We start from the raw sequence: 18,604 nt of genomic DNA, 5'->3' as shown, positions 1-18,604 counted from the left end.
TCGCTTAATGCAGTCACACTGCTATCAGCATATCAGGCAGAAATTCTGGAAGACATGGGCCGTCAGCTTGACTCGGGTTCCCCGAACCCAGCCCTCTGGGATGAAATCTGCGTGGTTAATGATCTCATTCTTCGCTCCTCCAGGGGAGCAGTCCAAGGGTGTGGTCGCGTTATGGGCCTTGCAGTCTCGGGTGAGAGAGCCTTGTGGCTAAACCTGTCAGGCCTGGGTGATGCTCAGAAGGCTGAGGTCATGGATGCAGCTTATGACCCAACCAAGGGTCTCTTTGGCCCAGCCCTGGAGAGAATGAGCACAAACAAGCACCCGCAGAAAGCAGGAGGGTGAAGCATTCAATCTCTGCTTACCCAGAAAACCTAACTCTCAGCCCCAGCAGGTGCCAAGAGCTGGCTTTGCAGCAACAGCAGCAGCTGCGAGAGGGAGACAGAGTGGGGTCAGAATGCAAAGAGGAGCAGGAGGCCAGCAGGGTGCCCACCAGGCCAAGGTAGAGAACCGAAGACCTTGGGGCAAGCATTCCTTTGCAGCAGTTGCTGCAAAGAACAAGCCGTCACACCCCGGAGAGGGGAAAAAGAAGCGGTCAGCCTAGCACACGCATTCTGTGTCACCCCTCTTTTCTTCCCCAAAGAGAAGGAAGGTGTTAGAAGGGGTAACCAAATCACTCCAAAGTTCAGGGTCTCCGGAAGTTTCCAGTTCACCAGGAGCACCCTCTCAGTCTCCTCCTCCAGTTCAGGGAGGACAGACTTGTGGACAAATGGCGCAGTGTCACCAAACACTTCTAAGCACTCTGTCTGTGTCACCAAGCACTGCCCAGAGTCACCAGACACTTCACTGTGGTTTGGGGGTAACAAAAGAAATAAAACGTGCATTTCTGCAGCCAGGCAGTTTGCCAAGGGCAGAATGTCCCCCCAGTTTCAAAATAAAAACAAAAGAAAATCACTGCAATTTGTCTTTGTTCCCAGCGGGGGGAGCTCACGCTCTTCCCGAGGGGGAGAGCCCCAACTCCTTCCGGGAGACAGGGGTGACGTCACGCTACCGCTTCTTCAGAGGCCCGCTCGCAGCGCGGCTGGAGCGGTGGCGCGCATGCGCAGTTCATCCCTGGGTCTTGTCAACCATTTCCCATGGTTACAGACTACAGTTTGCGGCAAAACCACCGAGATTCGGCGGAGTGTTAGCTTCTGTGGCCAGTCGCGATTCAGCGAATGTGCTGGAGGAGGAAATATCCTCCCTGTTACACAAACAGGCGATCGGAGCGGTTCCCAGCGAAGAAGCTCAGCAGGGCTTTTACTCCCGCTATTTCCTCATCCCGAAAAAGGACGGAACGTCGCTCCGTCCTATTCTGGATCTGCGTGTGTTAAACAAGCATTTGAGAAAGTACACGTTCAGAATGCTCACACACAAGACGCTTTGTCGCTCAATTCACACAGGCGATTGGTTTGTTACAATTGACCTATCAGACGCATATTTTCACATCGCCATTTATCCTCCACACAGGAAATATCTCAGGTTCGCTTATCAGAGCGTAGCGTACGAGTTTCAAACTATCCCATTCGGGCTATCCTTAGCTCCGAGGGTGTTCAGCAAATGTGTGGAGGCAGCGCTGTCTCCGTTAAGGAACAGCGGCATCAGAATATTTTCTTACATAGACGATTATCTAATATGCTCACGATCGCGCGAGCAGGCGATCAAAGACTCCGAGGTGGTGGTGAATCACCTCACGGAGCTTGGGTTCACTATCAACCTGGAAAAGAGCCACTTGGAACCCGCACAGTTTACAGAGTATCTGGGGCTCAGAATAGACTCCATCTCTTATCGTATCGCACTTTCAGAGCGGAGGATCGCATCCTTCACTCACTGTCTTTCCCGTTTTCAGCTGGGGAAAGTCGTGCGGTTCCGACTCTGTCTCCGCCTCCTCGGCCTCATGGCCTCGGTGATATCGGTGGTACACTTGGGGCTGCTTATGATGAGAGATTTTCAGCGGTGGGTCGCTTCTCTGCAGCTGTGCCCTCGCCGACATCTCAGTCGTGGTGTAAAAATAACGCAGCCGTGTATTGCGGCTCTCCGGCCCTGGAGGAGCCCGACAGCTCTCGCGGCGGGGGTACCGCTCGGGGCAGTATCATCCAGGGTGACGCTGACCACAGATGCATCCCTGTCAGGTTGGGGTGCAACTATGATGGGCAGAGCAGTGAATGGCGTTTGGTCACAGAGACTCACTCTGAATCACATAAATGTGCTGGAGCTCCGCGCGGTGCTCCTAGCCTTACGGCATTTTCTGCCGTATCTCCGGGGTCAACATGTTTTAGTGAAAACAGACAACTCCACTGTAGTTGCTTATATCAACCGCCAGGGCGGCACCCGTTCCCGGCAGCTACACAGGTTAGCCAGGGAAATAATTATGTGGAGCAGCACTCGGCTCCTCTCCCTTCGGGCAACTCACGTGCCAGGAATTCTGAACAGGGGGGCGGACCTCCTGTCCAGAGGAAATCCACTGTTCGGAGAATGGAGGCTTCACCCACAGGTGGTGGAGCAGATTTGGCAGAGATACGGCCGGGCTGCCGTAGATCTCTTCGCCTCGCGAGAAAACACACAGTGCCCCCTGTTTTTCTCCCTGTCAGACGCACACGCGCCACTGGGCGTGGATGCGCTGGCCCATCCTTGGCCAAAAACTCTGCTGTATGCTTTCCCTCCCCTCAGCCTGATCTCCCCAACACTGATCAGAGTGAGGGATCAGGGGCTGTCTCTGATTTTAATAGCTCCACGGTGGCCATCCAAACACTGGATAGCAGAAATCATCCAGCTTCTGGTGGACGAGCCATGGCCACTCCCCATCCGCAGGGACCTTCTGTCTCAGGCGCGGGGGGAGATATACCATCCCCATCCAGACCAGGTTGCTCTCTGGGCCTGGCCCGTGAAAGGTGGAATTTGAAGGCAGCAGGCATGCCTCCGAAGGTTATTGAAACCATTCAGAATGCCAGAGCCTCCTCCACCCGTTCCATTTACAGCAGTAAATGGCGTGTTTTTGAAGAGTGGTGCCATGAAAAGCAGATTATCCCTTTTCAGTGTTCAGTGGTGGAGCTGTTGTGTTTTCTTCAAGACTTGCTGGACAAAAGGAAAGCTTTTTCCACTATAAAGGTCTATTTAGCAGCTATTTCAGCCTGCCACGTGGGGTTTGGTGATAAACCTGCTGGGCAGCACCCCCTTGTAGGTCGCTTCATGAGAGGAGCGCGTCGAACGCTCCCAGTTTCTAGACCACTGGTCCCTTTATGGGATCTGTCAGTCGTTTTAGACGCCCTCTCCCACCACCCCTTTGAGCCTATTGGGGCAGTGGGGTTGAAGTTTCTCTCTCTTAAAACCTCTCTGCTGTTGGCTCTAACCACAGCCAAGCGAGTTAGTGAATTACAGGCTCTGTCTATTCACCCCTCTTGTCTACAGTTGGCCCCGGGACTCACTAAAGCACTCCTGAGGCCTAACCCAGCCTTTGTCCCTAAAGTGTTGGAAACATCATACAGGTGCCCTACAGTAGAGCTCCTAGCTTTTCACCCCCCTCCATTCTCTTCCGAGAGGGAGCAGAGGCTGAACACTTTGTGCCCTGTCCGGGCCTTGGGGACTTATGTTGACAGAACAGCTGGATTCAGGAAGTCGGATCAGCTGTTTGTTTCCTGGGCCTCCCCTCACAAGGGCAGGCCCGTATCACGCCAGAGACTAGCTCATTGGATTGTAGAGGCCTTAGCTCTGGTTTATAGCTGTAAGGGCTTGCAGGCCCCCCCGGGACTCCGAGCACACTCCACTAGGGGTGTGGCCACATCCTGGGCGTTGTTCAGAGGTGTATCAGTCCAGGATATTTGTGCGGCAGCAAGCTGGGCTACGCCGCACACGTTTGTCCGGTTTTATCGGCTGGATGTTGCACAGTCATCCCTGGCTCAGACGGTGCTGGATTCTGGTGCCTCAGGTTCGACCTGAGATCCTGGAGTAGCACTGGAGAGTAGCTTCGGGAGCTGGCGCAATCCGGGAGTGGGCCATATCTCCCATAGTGAAACACCGAGCGAAGTTAGAAAAAGAACGTTGGGTTACTTAACGTAATCCCTGGTTCTTTGATAACAGAGTGAGGTGTTTCACCAACACTTCCCTCCTTGCTTAGGCACGGAAAGAAATCTGCTTGGAATGAGTTAGGAGGAGCTGGTCGGCCGTGTTAGTACGAGGGGGCGGAGCCCTGAGCACGGCTCGACAGGTCTGTCATAGACAGACGTGGTGTCATTGGAGCTTCCGTAGTTGGTCACGCCGAGGCGATTCCCATAGTGAAACACCTCACTCTGTTATCAAAGAACCAGGGATTACGTTAAGTAACCCAACGTTTCCTGTTCTTAGTTGACAGGAATGGCACCTGGTGTGGTCTTCTGCTGCTGTAGCCCATTAGTTTCAAGGTTTAATGTGCTATATGTTCACAGATGCTCTTCTGCAGACCTTGGTTGTAACAAGTGGTCATTTGAGTTACTGTTGCCCTCCTATCAGCTTGAAGCAGTCTGAACATTCTCCTCTTACCTCTGACATCAACAAGACTTTTTCACCCAGAACTAACTGCCTTTTCTCTTTTTCAAACCATTCTCTGTAAATCTGAGAGCTGGAGATGGTTGTGTACGAGGCTATCAGCAGTCTTTGAAACACTTAACGCTTTCTTTCATCATCATCTTTCTTCCTCACTCTGATGCTCAGTTTTAACTTCAGCAGGTTGTTTTAATTGTGTCTACATGCCTAAATGCACTGATTTGCTCACGATTTGAATTGGTGTAAATAACAAAGTGGCCAGTGAGTGGATTTAGGTTGATCCAAGCATCTCTGCCTCCCAACCCATTAACAGGGAAGCATAACAATGGTTAATATATAGGACAATCATCAGGTTCACTTACCAGCAATTCACCATAGTAGAAACAATTATTTTTTTCCACTTGAATGTAAGCTTTAGGTTGATCCTGGTTAAGTACAAAAAGTTTTAAAATGTTCATGGTTTCCAGGAAAACAGATAAAAATAAACCCACAATTGATTGGTTTTATACAATACTGATAATTTTATCATGATTAACTCATTCACTGCCATTGACGTCTATAGCCGTCAATTGCAGTGAATGAGTCAATGGGTTTAACTCATTCACTGCCAATGGCTGGCAGTGAATGAGTTAAAAACATTTTAACTTTTTTTTGTCTAAGGCAAGAGAGATATGCTGTAGTTTATATATTTTATCAGGAATGAGAGCAAGGAGAGGTCTCTGCAGAGAAGTAGTGAGCATTCCTCAAATGTTTTTGGGCAGAGATGGGCCAGCACAAGTCACTTCAGCCAACCATGTCCAACAGCTGAGGAACACCCACTTGGGCTCTGCAAAGGCTCCTTACTCATTGAAGTCCTTCAGCTTTAGCTTAACATAGTTACATGTACTCATAGCCACTCTTCATTTTGCAGATTGAGACAATAGGTGATGCCTACTGTGTGGCAGGAGGGCTTCACAAGAAGGTTGATAGTCATGCAAAGCCGATTGCACACATGGCTCTGAAGATGATGGAGCTTTCAGAGGAAGTGTTGACGCCTGACGGTAAACCTATCAAGGTGAGTTTTCATTCATTTTCCATCTTGCGTCCCTTATAATAATTTCAACTTGCTAAAGGGGTTGAAAGCGTCTGTTTATTCTCTCCTATTCTGCATCCCTAACCTTTTTTTCCTGCTATTTATCTATTTTTTGTATAGAAAGCTGTCTCCTGAATAAGTTATATACAGTTTAATCTTGTGCTACTGTTGATCCTGTACCTAGGTTTACGTTTCAAACTTCATGTGTGTGTGTAATTGTAAAGCAAATCATACTAAAAGGCAAATTCTGCTGAATTGGTTGTTATCAAAATAACTTAAGCTGATCCGAAGTCCTTCTGTAAGGTTGTGGTTACAATTTGGTGCCGAATGATGCTGTTTATCTCTTCACTTCCCAGATATTGACATTCTTGACAATGTGGACTTATCAAACCAAGTGTGATCAGTCAGTTACTTGCTGATCAGAATCCCAAATATCTCACCGTATCCTCTCCGGTTATCAATCGTTATTCCATGGCAGTTTAAACAATGCATTCAGTCATAACAGTAGCTAAATGACTGCATGCAACAAAGTGCAAGTGTTTGTTTTCACATAAGCTTCATTAGTCTTATATTTCCCTTTTAACAGTTTTCTCTGATTCATCCACTTCCAACAAGATGAAACCTTAGTTTGAGTGCACCATTCACTGAGCTGCCTCTGCACTACGATAATGCTTCCTTAACAAGTTTAGTTTGCAGTCATTTCTCTTTTATGTCCTGTGGTTATAATTATAAATAAGACTTTGTGAGACTTTCTAGCAGTGCCAGAAACAGAAAGAAAAAATCTGAAAAGATATGAAGACGTTAGTGACATTTATTAATTGCCAAGAGATTTTCTTGGCATATTACCACCCTTAAGCCAAGCACCGAATACTTTATTTAGAAGTGCCGTGAATTAGCCAGCTATTGTGAAGCTTTGGACTGCATGCTTAATTTGAAAATTTCATCAGCCAGTTAGCACTATTAACACATTGGTTAAAGATGCTTTAAAGATCCTTTCTTGAACAAGAAGCATATTTATATGCAGTGTGCATTTAAGTGAAGAAAAAAAACACTCTTAATCCTGCATTAATTCTAGTTTTGCAGCTGTTATCCCAGGATATCAACATGTGTGACAAAACATACTGTGCGTACTATATGCAGTCATTTATTTTTAGTACTAAAAAGTGTTCCAGGAAGAGAAGAACACAGGTAAAGATAGGCTCCCCTTTTCCTTTTTCTTGATTCTTCCCTTGTTACTTTTTCTATCTCTCAATTTTTCCATGTTTTCTAATCAATAAATAATATATGTTAAGATGGTTTACCCAAGCCAACAACATATTTAAGACAGCCTAAGTGTTGCTTAGCTGACATTGGTAATGTGTCCATATAGTGCCACATTTAACAGCTGCACTTGAAATAGTAACAGTGGTACTGTCCACATCATGTTGGTGTTGTGAGCTTTGACACATCATCGCAAAATGATCACTTATCAGCTCATTTTCATAGGTACGAAAATGAAAGCTAGTTTGTGGAACTGCATTTAACAGTGGTCTCACTGTACTTTTAAAAATGCTTTAAATTGTGTGTGGCTTCAAAGAGAGAGGAGAAGGAAAGCTGCGGGAAAAATGATGAGTACAGTATTTTAAGTAGGAAGGGAAGCAAAGAGTCACGAAGGAGTGAACCGAGTTTCAACCTCTCATGTTAATTTAGACGAATAAAAAGGAAAAGGGAATGATTTATTTATGACTATCCTTAGTCCAGTCACTGTGAAGGTCACCCAGCACACTTACGATGCCAAAGTGGCTTTGGAGGCTTTGCTGTATTAAATCGTATTACAGGCTGAGGCTTTGATATTCAGTGTTTTTCTTATTGGGAATAACCAAAACATTTAGAAAGTCCTAAATAAAAGATACTGAGTAATGAGTACTTCTGATTTAGTACAATTTTGCAAAATATGAAATTAATTAGCTCTTTTTTAAAAGACAAAAATGGATATTTGTGACTTTAACAAATTGAGGAACAATAAACATCAAGACCCACAAACCAGGCATAAGTGTAAGAGAGACTAAGATGGACAAATGTTAAATAACAGAGAGAATGCTGCTCTGTGTACTGCATGCTCCTAACATTGTCCATCCATCTTAAAATAGAAAGACCTTGCCAAGCATTTTTGGCCTGCTCTCTTGCTCTCCCACTTTCTCTCTCTATTTTCCCCTTCCCTTCTTTATCTTTCACCTCCGCCTCCTCATCTCCCCGCCGACTCCTCCGCAGCCTGGCTCAAACTCCTTTCTTTAATTTCACCTCTTTCTTTTTTTCCCTTCATCCCGAAATGCAGTCTTGTTCTGCTTTCCCTGTTTTGCACGCTTTGTGATGCTCTCCTCCTTATCTCTCATCACTTTATGTTGGCATAAAGATATTCAACACTTCAGCATGACAAATGGTGTTCAGCGAGTGCACTCAGCTCCAGCCAATGCTGCACTGTTATGCAAACTAACACGAGAGCTGTGAGAGAGGAGTGAGAGAAAATGTTTAGCCACGGAGAGAAGACTGAGCAAGTGATCGAGTGACACAGAGACATATACAGAGGAGATGTCAAGAGAGATTCACGTATAGAAACCAAACATTGTGCCGTATGTTGTTTTTATCTACATTATTGCCTCAATTACAGGTCTATGCCACGATCTGTATGTATGCGTGTGCTTGTGTGTATGAGTGGGTGTATGAGTAGGTGAGCAGGTGTGGATGGGAGTGATGTAGTGCTTGCTGCGGCTAATAGGAACTGTTCCCAAACCTCAATGGTTTTCTCACCAAATATACTTCACAAAACACACTGTGTTAACACTCTCTGTATGCAGGTTTATATTCAAACTAAACAGTTGTTATTCTTTTTTAGTGGGCCTATCCCCAGCAAACAGAGACTGCATCTGCAGAACTGAGAAATGGACATGGACGTCCATGCAACCTGTATAGGACATTTACATGCAACAACCCGGCAGGTTGTTGCATGTAAACGATGCTCAGTTGGTACTATTCCTTAGCCCCTCATCTGTTGTTCCGACAAGGTTTGGGGAAAACAAAAATATATATTTTATTTATTTATTTATTTTCTCCTGTTATTTGGTAGGAGGGGATAAAATGGCTCTTTTGATGTTGAAGGTCGTTGAACTTGTACCATTACACAACTACTGGCAGCATAACCCATTAATACAAGGCGCGATGGGACACTTTAAATTTTGTTTATGGCAAATTCTGACTCTACCCTCTGAATGTCGCAGCAGAAGTGGAGATTCATCAGACTAGGCATGGTTTTCCGATTTTCTATTCACCAAATTTAGTGAACACATTCAAATTGTAGCTTCAGTTTGTTCTTCTTAGTGGACAGGGGTGGCACCTGGCGTGGTCTTCTGCTGCTGTAGTCCAACACCTTCAAGGTTCAGAGATGGTCTTCTGCATATATTGGTTGGAACGAATGGTTATTTGAGTTACTCTTGCCTTCTTCAGCTTCAAGCAGTCTGGCCATTCTCCCCTGACCTCTGACATCAACAAGGCATTTGCACCCAGAGAACTGCTCTCTGCAACATCATTGATGGTTTTTATGGGGAAATCTCATTAGACCAGCAGTTTTTCAAATACTCCAACACCTGCAGCCAAGCCACATTTATTTAAATCACATTTCTTCCGCATCCTGATCCTCATTTTGAACTTATCTTCACAATGTTTGCATGCCTAAATGCATTGTGTTGCTGTCAAACAACTTCTCTCTGAATTATATATTTTAATCTCTAATATATTGATATGATGATAAGAGAAAATAGCAATGCACAGTTTTTTGATTTATACCAACCCGCTCCTCCCTGCATGCCTACTCGTCTATTCTATAAAATTTGTCAATGACCACCGAATTGGTACAAATTATTAGGCACTTAATATTAAGTGTCACCTATTAGGGAATAATCTCTAACAGGCATTTTTTCCAGTTTCAAAGTCTAAAAAAAGGCTTCTGTTTTTTCTTTCTTTCTTTCTTTCTCAGAGCACATGGCAACATCATTCAGATTGCTTCTTTTGTCTCAACAACAATCAGAAGCCCAAGACATTCAGTTTTGCAATGCTATAAAGAGATGGTTGCATAGCATGTTTAGGAGGCGGGACCCATTTGACTTTTTTAATGATTGACTAATCAGCTAACTGACTGTTTCAGAATTACAAATCTGACTTAACTTTAACTTTGCTGCACTTTTGCTTACACTGGCTAACCCTAGCTCCCAGTTTTTTCGGTACATCTAGCCAAAGCTAATGCAGTCTAAGACAGTGGTCCTGCCAACAATTGTTTTTCGTTAAAACTGTTTGCATGACTAGGTATTTTTTTCAGATAATGCTATAGGGTCTATACCTTACAATACGAAGAATGACTGATGTTATGTTAAAATGAAACCTAACTGAGCCTTAAAGCAGTTTCCTTAAATGTGTTTTACCTCAGTAAAACTTACAAACTGCTGAATGACTGTATGAGAAATATTCACTCTTTAACAACAACTCCCTCCTCTCTGTGTCTCAGTCTGTCTCCATCTTTGTGCTTCTGTCAGCTTGGCCAGAGGCTAGAACGCGATTGGTCGTCTGCGCTGCTGCGCCATTTGCTCTTTGGCTCACTGAAGGCCATGTGCTATGGATGCTGACTCACAGCGAAAAGGGAGGGGAAGGGTGTATGAGTTTTACAGTGTCTGTGTTTTGAGACTGAGAAAGAAAGAGAAGTGTGGGCGCTGGATGTAGATTTGTTTGTGTGAGTGTCTGTTGTAGAGACAGACAAGTACATGGCCATCTGTAAGCGGTTTAGCTACAAAAATAGGTCACACTAGTGCACCTAGCAGCACCTTTCTCCTGTGCTTTCTGTCTCTCTCATTTCCTTTGTCTCTCCGCCTCTGCTGTCAAGGTTTTGCCATCTAATTATAGGGTTATTTTGTCTCCCTCTCCATTGTCTTTCAATCTGTCTTGCTCCTTCTCTCTCACTACTCCACTCGGCTGTTGTTGCTATGACTACCATGCACTGTGCTGGAATGCACAGTGTGGCATTGATTACAAAGGTGAAGAGACGCTCAAACAGATCATTAGAAATCTACTGGGTTCCACCAGAGACATTATGAGGAATCTTGAATAGAAATCTATGAAAGCATCCAACAACACCATAGACCACGGTTGTTCCGCTCCCAGCCTTCAAAGAGCCAATCAGCAGCAGAACCAGAAAACATATCAGCCAATCACGCTGTTGCAATGACACAACATTCAAGGTTCACAGCACCGTATTGGTAAACAAATATAGAGACCGTGGCTCAGGGGGTTGGGAAGCATATCTGTAACCGGAAGGTCGCCGGTTTGATCCCCGGGCTCTCTGTCCTGGTCGTTGTGTCCTTGGGCAAGACACTTTACCCTACCGCCTACTGGTGTTGGCCAGAGGGGCCGATGGCGTGATATGGCAGCCTTGCTTCTGTCAGTCTGCCCCAGGGCAGCTGTGGCTACAACTGTAGCTTCCCTCCACCAGTGTGTGAATGAATAGTGGCATTGTAAAGCACTTTGGGTGCCCTGAAAAGCGCTATATAAATCCAATCCATTATTATTATTATTATCTACTTGTTGTAGTAAAGATGTAGGTATGTCTGTCTCGCATGTTTCCTGTCTAACTGTAGCAATAATGTGAATCAGCATGACAGCAAGAGCTCCAATGGGATAAGCCAGGGATATTACAGGATTTAAAGCAACATACAAGATGAAAACCAAGCAAGCAAAAAAGATGTGACAAAAGAGTGAACTTCAGTTACAACCAGCACGAGAGACAGGAGTTAGTAGGACCTCCATCATACAGCCCTAGAGTTCAGCTGGCAACCACGTGGCAACCTCTGGTCTCTAGGGAAAAATTTGTATTCCCTGACCAGCTGACAAGAGTCTGCTGGAGATTGCTGGTGAAATTGTTGTAAAGAGGGTCATTGCTTTGGTAGTTTGCACAGAAGATGCAGATTTGTCTACAGACAGTCACTGAGAGGTTTTGAAACCAGAAACAGGAAAAAAGTTCTCCCTTACTGCTGCAACCAACACGTTTCAAAAGGCACACTTGTACTTTTAAGGGGAGACAAATAATTTCCATTTTTTCAATGCAAACTATGGGGGACTGTGGACAAATACTAGCGGAATTGCAAGGAAGTTTTAGTGCAGCACTGTATCCGGACCAATTTCACTACGCTGTCGATCGTCTGAGTTGTTTTTAAAAATAGTTCCCAAGGTCTTTCCAAAATGCGCTCCAGTGTGTGTAAAGAAAGACCAAACAATTCTGACTTTCCTGTAAAAGTTAGGAAAAGTTGTAAAAGCTGTTGGATATATTTTATTGTGTATTTTCATATCTGATTCTCTAATTTGGTTTGCGATACTGAATCGAAAAATAACAAGCCCGGTCTTGCACCAGGTAAAAAGAATACTTACCTGGTGTGTCGAATAAGTCAAAATATGGTTTTAAAATCCTTATTGTAGAAAGAGTCTTCAAATACTTCAGGACTCGGTAGCACTGGCTTATTTGGGAGGGGTCTGTTCGCACAGCCAGACATGTACACCCCCACAATGACTTGTCCCCAAGTGGTAGAAATAAATGCTTGGTTGAGTGACCATGAAATGCAGCGATAGCCAGATAGCTTTCACTCCAGCCATTTATAGATTCATGCTTCAGCCAGATTATAATACGAACACCGCGTTGCTGCCATGGATCTGTTACCAAGTGGAGATGAAATCAATTATTTATTTGATTAATTTCCCTCTCATGCTCATGCTATTTTAAGATTTTCATCTCTCAAAAAATCTGCTTCTCCAGGATATCAGATTAGGTAATAACATCCAGACTAATATGGAACCATGATTACGACGCTACAGTTTCCATTTATCGGATCAATGCACACAACATAGCCTTTGTACTGCAGGATAGACAGCAAACAAATTAATGGCATCAGCCTGGTTCAGCAGGGAAATCAAATTTATGAACATCTGCAACAGTGGCAGGTTTGTTTACTCATTTTAGAGGCCAAGACGAGTTCAGTTTGGGCGCCTTGCTCTGAACTTTGATGCGGACAGTAATATTCTTTGGACTGTAAACAGACTCAGGTAAAACCGCTGTATAGAGTCTGTTTTAATGCCAAGTGCATGCGTGCTTCCAAGATATGCACATGAAATCCTTTCACTGCTTTAACATACCTTCCACTTCTGTTTTTTTCTTCTCCCACCACCTTCTTTCCTTTCTGTCTCAGCTGAGGATAGGTATTCACACAGGTTCGGTGCTGGCAGGTGTGGTCGGTGTTAAAATGCCACGCTACTGCTTATTTGGAAACAATGTGACGCTGGCCAGCAAGTTTGAATCAGGAAGCCATCCCAGGTGTATCAATGTTAGTCCCACAACGTATCAGTAAGTACCTGTGCTGTATGTTGCATAAAAATGTGTTTCATATATACTGTATACAGTACCTTAAATTATGGAAGTATACGCCCTCACAGGCTTTTTATTTGGTGTTACTGTTTTAGTGTGACTTATTATTCGATCATAACTTGATTTAATATTCATGTTATTTTACTTGACCTCTGTTTTACTTTTTTTAATCTTCTCTTATTTTCGTCTCTTTTCAACAGACTGTTAAAAGACGACCGCTCTTTTTCATTTGTCCCTCGTTCAAGGCTGGACCTCCCAGAGAATTTTCCCAAAGAGATCCCAGGGACATGTTACTTCCTGGAGGCGGGCACATCCCACAGTCACGCCTCACTGACAAGCTCTCGCTCCGCTCCTCCGGCCTCTATGAGGAAAGTCTCCTACAGTATTGGGACCATGTTTCTAAGAGAAACAAGTTTGTAGAGCCCATACACAGACCAGGTTACACAGTTAATTATTATGTTAGTGACTGGATTTTGAACTTGTGCAGGAAACCAATTACACAGATCTTTGGATATGCAAATGCATTATTTAAGAAAAACTTTGATTCAGACCTGTGGGATGGCCTGTATGAATGAAACTTTGAAAAGGCTTTCATCATAAGTGAAGAAGAACAACATGCCCTCGTCTCTCCTGAGCAAAAGAGATACGGTTCAAAAGACTTAAGGAACAGCTACTGCGCTAGTCTCACAAGGACCCTCCCCCAGGGAAGTGTACTGATGGAATCAATTAGAAGAGAAACCTTAATATAAACCTTCATGATCTAGCTGGATTCCTCAGCTCCAGACCTGGAATCTGGTTCTCTCTGACCTGCGTCTAAACACAGGAATGCTTGGAGAAAGCCTGGGGATAGACCAAACATATGACCGTAATTGCACTCAATAGAAATGGAACTGCGCAAATTGAACAAATCCACTTCCCATTAACAAACTGGGTGCTGAGTATAAAGTTGGGTGAATTTTTGCAAGATGGCAACATTGCCATAAACGTTTGCTGTGCATCATGGCCACTTTTACAAGGATGATAACAACACAGCAACCCCTTCCTCCCCTAGCAGCTGTCTCTATGTAACGTCATGCTTTACCAAACATACGTCTAACAACTGCTACTTGTTATATTAGGAAGCATCAACCTAGGAGAAGTTGGTTGTGGTGGCGGGTGATTAATGAGAGGCACAAAGGAGACAATTTAGTAGTCATCTAAGGACAAATGCCAAAACCACGAGCATTAGGCTGACTTTATAGGTCTGTCTACTTCTAGCCTACTGAAAACTATAACCAACCCAAGTCCAGCCATTTCATTGCATATTATATGTGTAGGTCTGAAAATTATTCCCAGCTCAGTGCCTTTTTATTGCTCAAATTTGGACAGATATAAGATGAATTGAACTATATATATACTATAGAAAATATAGGGATCGCTCAATTTATCTCATGTTTTAAGTTGTTTTATGACTTTTTAAAAAACGGTTAATGACATGAAAGGAAGAATGACATTTGCCAATGCTTTTAAGCCACTTTTGTATTTGTTGTACATTTCACTCTTGGATGGTAATGATTGGTTGGCAAGATAAATCAAGCCTTCCTCAAAGAATTCAGATATTTTAATTTGCATTCACTCGACTGTGTCCAGATCCAATACTACACACTAAATAGTACTTATAATACAGTACTGTGCCAAATTATTCACTTAGTCGTAGTATGCGTATCTTACACAGTTCACACTTACACACATAACCTGTTTTAACGGCTTTATATTTTTAATATACAGTATGCAGTTCTCTACTAGCCCTATCAGGTGCAACCACCAGGTTTCAGATTACGTAGTAGTCTGAGTATAATTTGCTCAAGAAAATCAAGCGATGTCAAGCAAATTCATCTGAGACAGTCTTCATAAGCTATCATCATGCAGCGGGAGCTGAAGGTTTGAAGTTGAATAGTCTTTGTATATTTGATAGCCCCGGCAGATTTGGGTATTATTTTATAGTTACTTTAAAGTGCTGCCAGTGTTCTTAAACAGTTGAGTAAAAAAATGTTTATATCAGTTTAAATGGTTGATTAAGGTAAAAAAATATATACGGGGTTATAGTTTAAATTATATCGATATATATTTGATGTTAAATGAAATGTTTTTATTATGATATGAAGGGAACAGCGATAACAGCCTAAATGAAATTATTACTAATGGATGGCCCCCAACAAGCAAAAAACATGCATAAGATCTGTTATTTAAATCCAAATGAGTGGTACTCATTGCTTCCTTTCCATGCTTGACAACATCACATTATTGCTCATGTTGCTTTAAATCTAACTTACTTAATAAACTGATAATAACATCTGTTCCGAAAGAAAAGAATGGCTTCGTCACTGGTTTACTCCTGCACAGATTATAGTTCATAATTTTAATAGAAATAGGATGTCGCAAATTCACTACATCTTGCCAAATGACATTCTTGTTGCTTGAACCCAACAAGATAAAATAAAAAAGTGCCAAATGTGTATTTAGACACGCCCGAACACCAGGTTTTATTCCTGCTTTCCACATCTTAATAGCTCGCAGTAGTAGCAGGGAGGAAAAACAATGGTTACACATTGAAACCCATTGATATAAGAGATAACAAATACCTTTTCTGCCCTCTAACTTAGACATTCACCAGCACAACTATGTGTTGTTCCAAACTGATGGAAATGGTGTTAAGAGGGCAAACAGCACAGATTTCCTTTTAAACTGCCAGTGTTCATTATTGCCATAAAATTCTGTCAGCAGAGTCTCAGATGGGAGGAAGCATTACAAAGCTTGCACATTTTAATTTAATTAAATATTTTTTTACGTGTCACCATCATACCCACATTTCCTATTAACAAAAACGACTATTTCTAAAGTGTATGCTATGCAGTAGAGGGCTTACAGTTGGCTAGACAATAAACACATCAGTCAAAAACATGGCAGCGTAGCTTTTTGCCTAAAAAAATATTACGAGTTGCAACACAGCGAAAAAGTTTTTTATTAACATGAAACTAGGTGCCGTTGTTTAGTGGGACAGCTTTGCCATCTTAAGCTTAGAGTTTATCACTTAAAGACATCTGTCAACTTTAAGCTTAAATCAGTGGATTATTTTGCGTAGGGGGTTGCTAAACATTTTTATTACACTTTGCGGCAGCAGAGAAAAAAAAAATCTGTCCAAGACCGTCCATTCGTTTTGTATGATGCATGGAGAACCAGAATCTGCAGTAACCATCTGAGACATCAGCAAAACATGCATCTTATGTAAGTATTCATCAGTGGCTCAGAAGATTAGCATTTCTCTTTACATAAACTGTGTCAAGCCTATCAGTCAAAAGTAACGTGTATGTCAGACATAATGGTGTTCATCAGGTCTTCCAGAGTCAAGGGAAGTCGGTCTTTAAAGCCAGGGAAAGTAAAAAGGTGGTTATTGTTTTTTTAATTGACCATAAAGTTAGTTTTCACAGCTTTTCTGTGAGGTACCAGAAGGGTGATTTTATATGAAACCACAATTTTCAAAGTGTCTTTAAATTCTACCTAAAATTTTGTGTTATCGCTGCAAATAATCAACAATATTTGCATTGATTTCTTTTTTTGGAAGGACTCAACTACTGCGTTGTACCCACCAGTAAGATAACCCCCCAGAAACCTTGTTAAGTGTATTTGACAGCTGCGTTACTGAGCCTGGGGGAAGGTTTTTACAGGGCAGGCTTTCGCATACAAATGTACAAGTACTTCCCAGCTGTCATCCTGGCGAAAATGCATAGACAAATTAATGTATACTTGATAAATCTACTGTAGCATAAATGTAGTGCAGTGCCTAAATTTTTGCTGGTAGGCTTAAAATAGGACGTTACACCAGCATTACACCCACACAACTTGTGTCCAGTCCTTACATCTCCAAGTCTGTAGATTCTTGGCATAATAATAAATGTTTGGCCTGATCTAACAAGTCTATTTAGAAGCAGAGGTGTTGCAGGTACTGATTCTTTACAGTGATACACCAATGCACAAGTCGGTGACTTACTCACACACAGGCGTTCTTTAAGGTAACAATGGCAATACAACTGAGCTATAGTGTATAAATTGTCTCAAATAATGAACATGAACAAATACTGTTAAGTCAGTGTGTGAGGGTCCAACATCCAGTGAGACAAAGCCAAATACATCCATGACTCCTCCAGCTGTTGTCTGCGTGCCTGATTGCGTGACTTTGTGCGTGTGTGGGTCAAAAAATAGGAGATACTACAAACACCACTTATTAGCAACATCTGTACAATTTTAATTATGTAATGTATTCCAAATGGGAAAAAACAAACAAACCTGAAATTGTATTACGATTACTTTGCAGGTTCTTTTTGGTATAATTCCAAAGTGAATTGTGAGTTGTAGCAAAACAAGAATCTCTGCTTTGTTGTCCTTATTTTTTATTTCAGCTTTATACTTTCTGTCAGTATGTTTCATCCATCTAAAGGCAGGCTGGTTTTCTCGACGCACCTCTGTCCCACAAAACCTTCATGCGCTCGGTAATGTCTTCTTCTTCTTTTTTTAAGAACTTAAAAAATATAGACACTTTTGTTACTTTTTCATTCTGTGTTTTACTGAATTAAATGATTTTGTTTGATGATGCATTCATGAAACATTTTCTTTAACTGAAATAGCATGAAAATATCATTTTTATTGAAGAATAAAGTTGCTATGTTTTTTGCAGGACATTGTTATAAACTGTTTTGTTGCCAAGTTCAGCTTCACCCCCACTGACATACAGTACAAAGGGTCAAAGATGATGGGAAACTGGACTTTGCTTGTTTTAACTGTCTAGTTTTAACAGCAGAAACAAATGAGGGTTGATGCCTGGGTCCGCCAAAAGATTTGTATTTCTATGTTCAGCTCCAACCTTTGAGAAATAGTAGCTTCCATAGGTTAATTTAGCACTAATTAATCATTTCATTTGAGACCCAGTGGTTTATAATCACATTCAAAAGTCTGCAGAGGCTCTTGTACTTTGGTGTTTTATGTTGTAAACATAGCAAAACTGAACCTGGAAATGAACCCCGTTTGACCCTGCTGTTGGAATTAGGTGCACTGTATATGGAAGGGGCATGATGACAACTGTTGGTTTCTGACTGACATTAAGGGCACATCTTATGTCTTATATGATGTAAATAAAAAACACCAAGTATCTTTAATAAGGAACAAAGCCTGTGGCTGTTACTGTGAATGCGTGCGATGACATGTCAATGAGTGTGTGAGACGGTGTTTGTGTGCAACTCTGGTAAAATTTAAAAACTAAAATCATATTAGCATAAATAATAATTGTAACAAAAAGTAGACTTTATTGTTATTTTTATTATTATACCAAATCAAATTTGACACTTTAGAGGTTGTGTGAACATCTTGTGACCAAACTTTACTTCTTCAAGAAAAGAGATGCTCAAGGATTAATATTAACACTTAATTCTGAAACAGGCAGGTTTAAGGTAAAGTGACACTTGATAGTTGAATGAGTAGCTGTAGCCAGTTTATAGGCTGTTAAGAGTAATCAC

General features: G+C 42.4%; 2 protein-coding genes across 4 annotated transcripts in view; both read left to right on the top strand.

Annotated features, from left to right (window-relative positions):
* The window catches only part of gucy1a2 (guanylate cyclase 1, soluble, alpha 2), a 54,974-nt gene extending 36,703 nt beyond the window's left edge, over nt 1–18,271 (top strand). For all 3 annotated transcript variants that reach the window (XM_086261387.1, XM_086261386.1, XM_086261388.1), the window contains 3 exons: nt 5,465–5,608; nt 12,883–13,037; nt 13,259–18,271. In XM_086261387.1, coding sequence (XP_086117513.1) covers nt 5,465–5,608; nt 12,883–13,037; nt 13,259–13,478 — 519 coding nt within the window. In that variant the 3' untranslated portion in view covers nt 13,479–18,271. The remainder of the gene's footprint in view (nt 1–5,464; nt 5,609–12,882; nt 13,038–13,258) is intronic.
* Nucleotides 1,267–4,050, top strand: LOC147314446 (uncharacterized). The gene has a single exon (XM_086261389.1). The coding sequence runs from the start codon at nt 1,597–1,599 to the stop codon at nt 3,970–3,972; it is 2,376 nt and encodes a 791-aa protein (XP_086117515.1). The 5' UTR covers nt 1,267–1,596; the 3' UTR covers nt 3,973–4,050.
* Nucleotides 18,272–18,604: the final 333 nt, after the last annotated feature.

Source organism: Aulonocara sp. 'chitande type north' Nkhata Bay, linkage group LG14 (genome assembly GCF_057382095.1).
Source record: "Aulonocara sp. 'chitande type north' Nkhata Bay isolate Kocher_YH1m ecotype deep benthic linkage group LG14, A_spYH_male_GT1.1, whole genome shotgun sequence".
Lineage (NCBI taxonomy): Eukaryota > Metazoa > Chordata > Actinopteri > Cichliformes > Cichlidae > Aulonocara > Aulonocara sp. 'chitande type north' Nkhata Bay.
This window is presented reverse-complemented; position numbering and strand designations above follow the sequence as displayed.

Bases quoted from the DNA above. Each gene is read 5' to 3' on its own strand.
- LOC147314446 (XM_086261389.1), top strand. From the start codon at position 1,597: ATGTGTGGAGGCAGCGCTGTCTCCGTTAAGGAACAGCGGCATCAGAAT.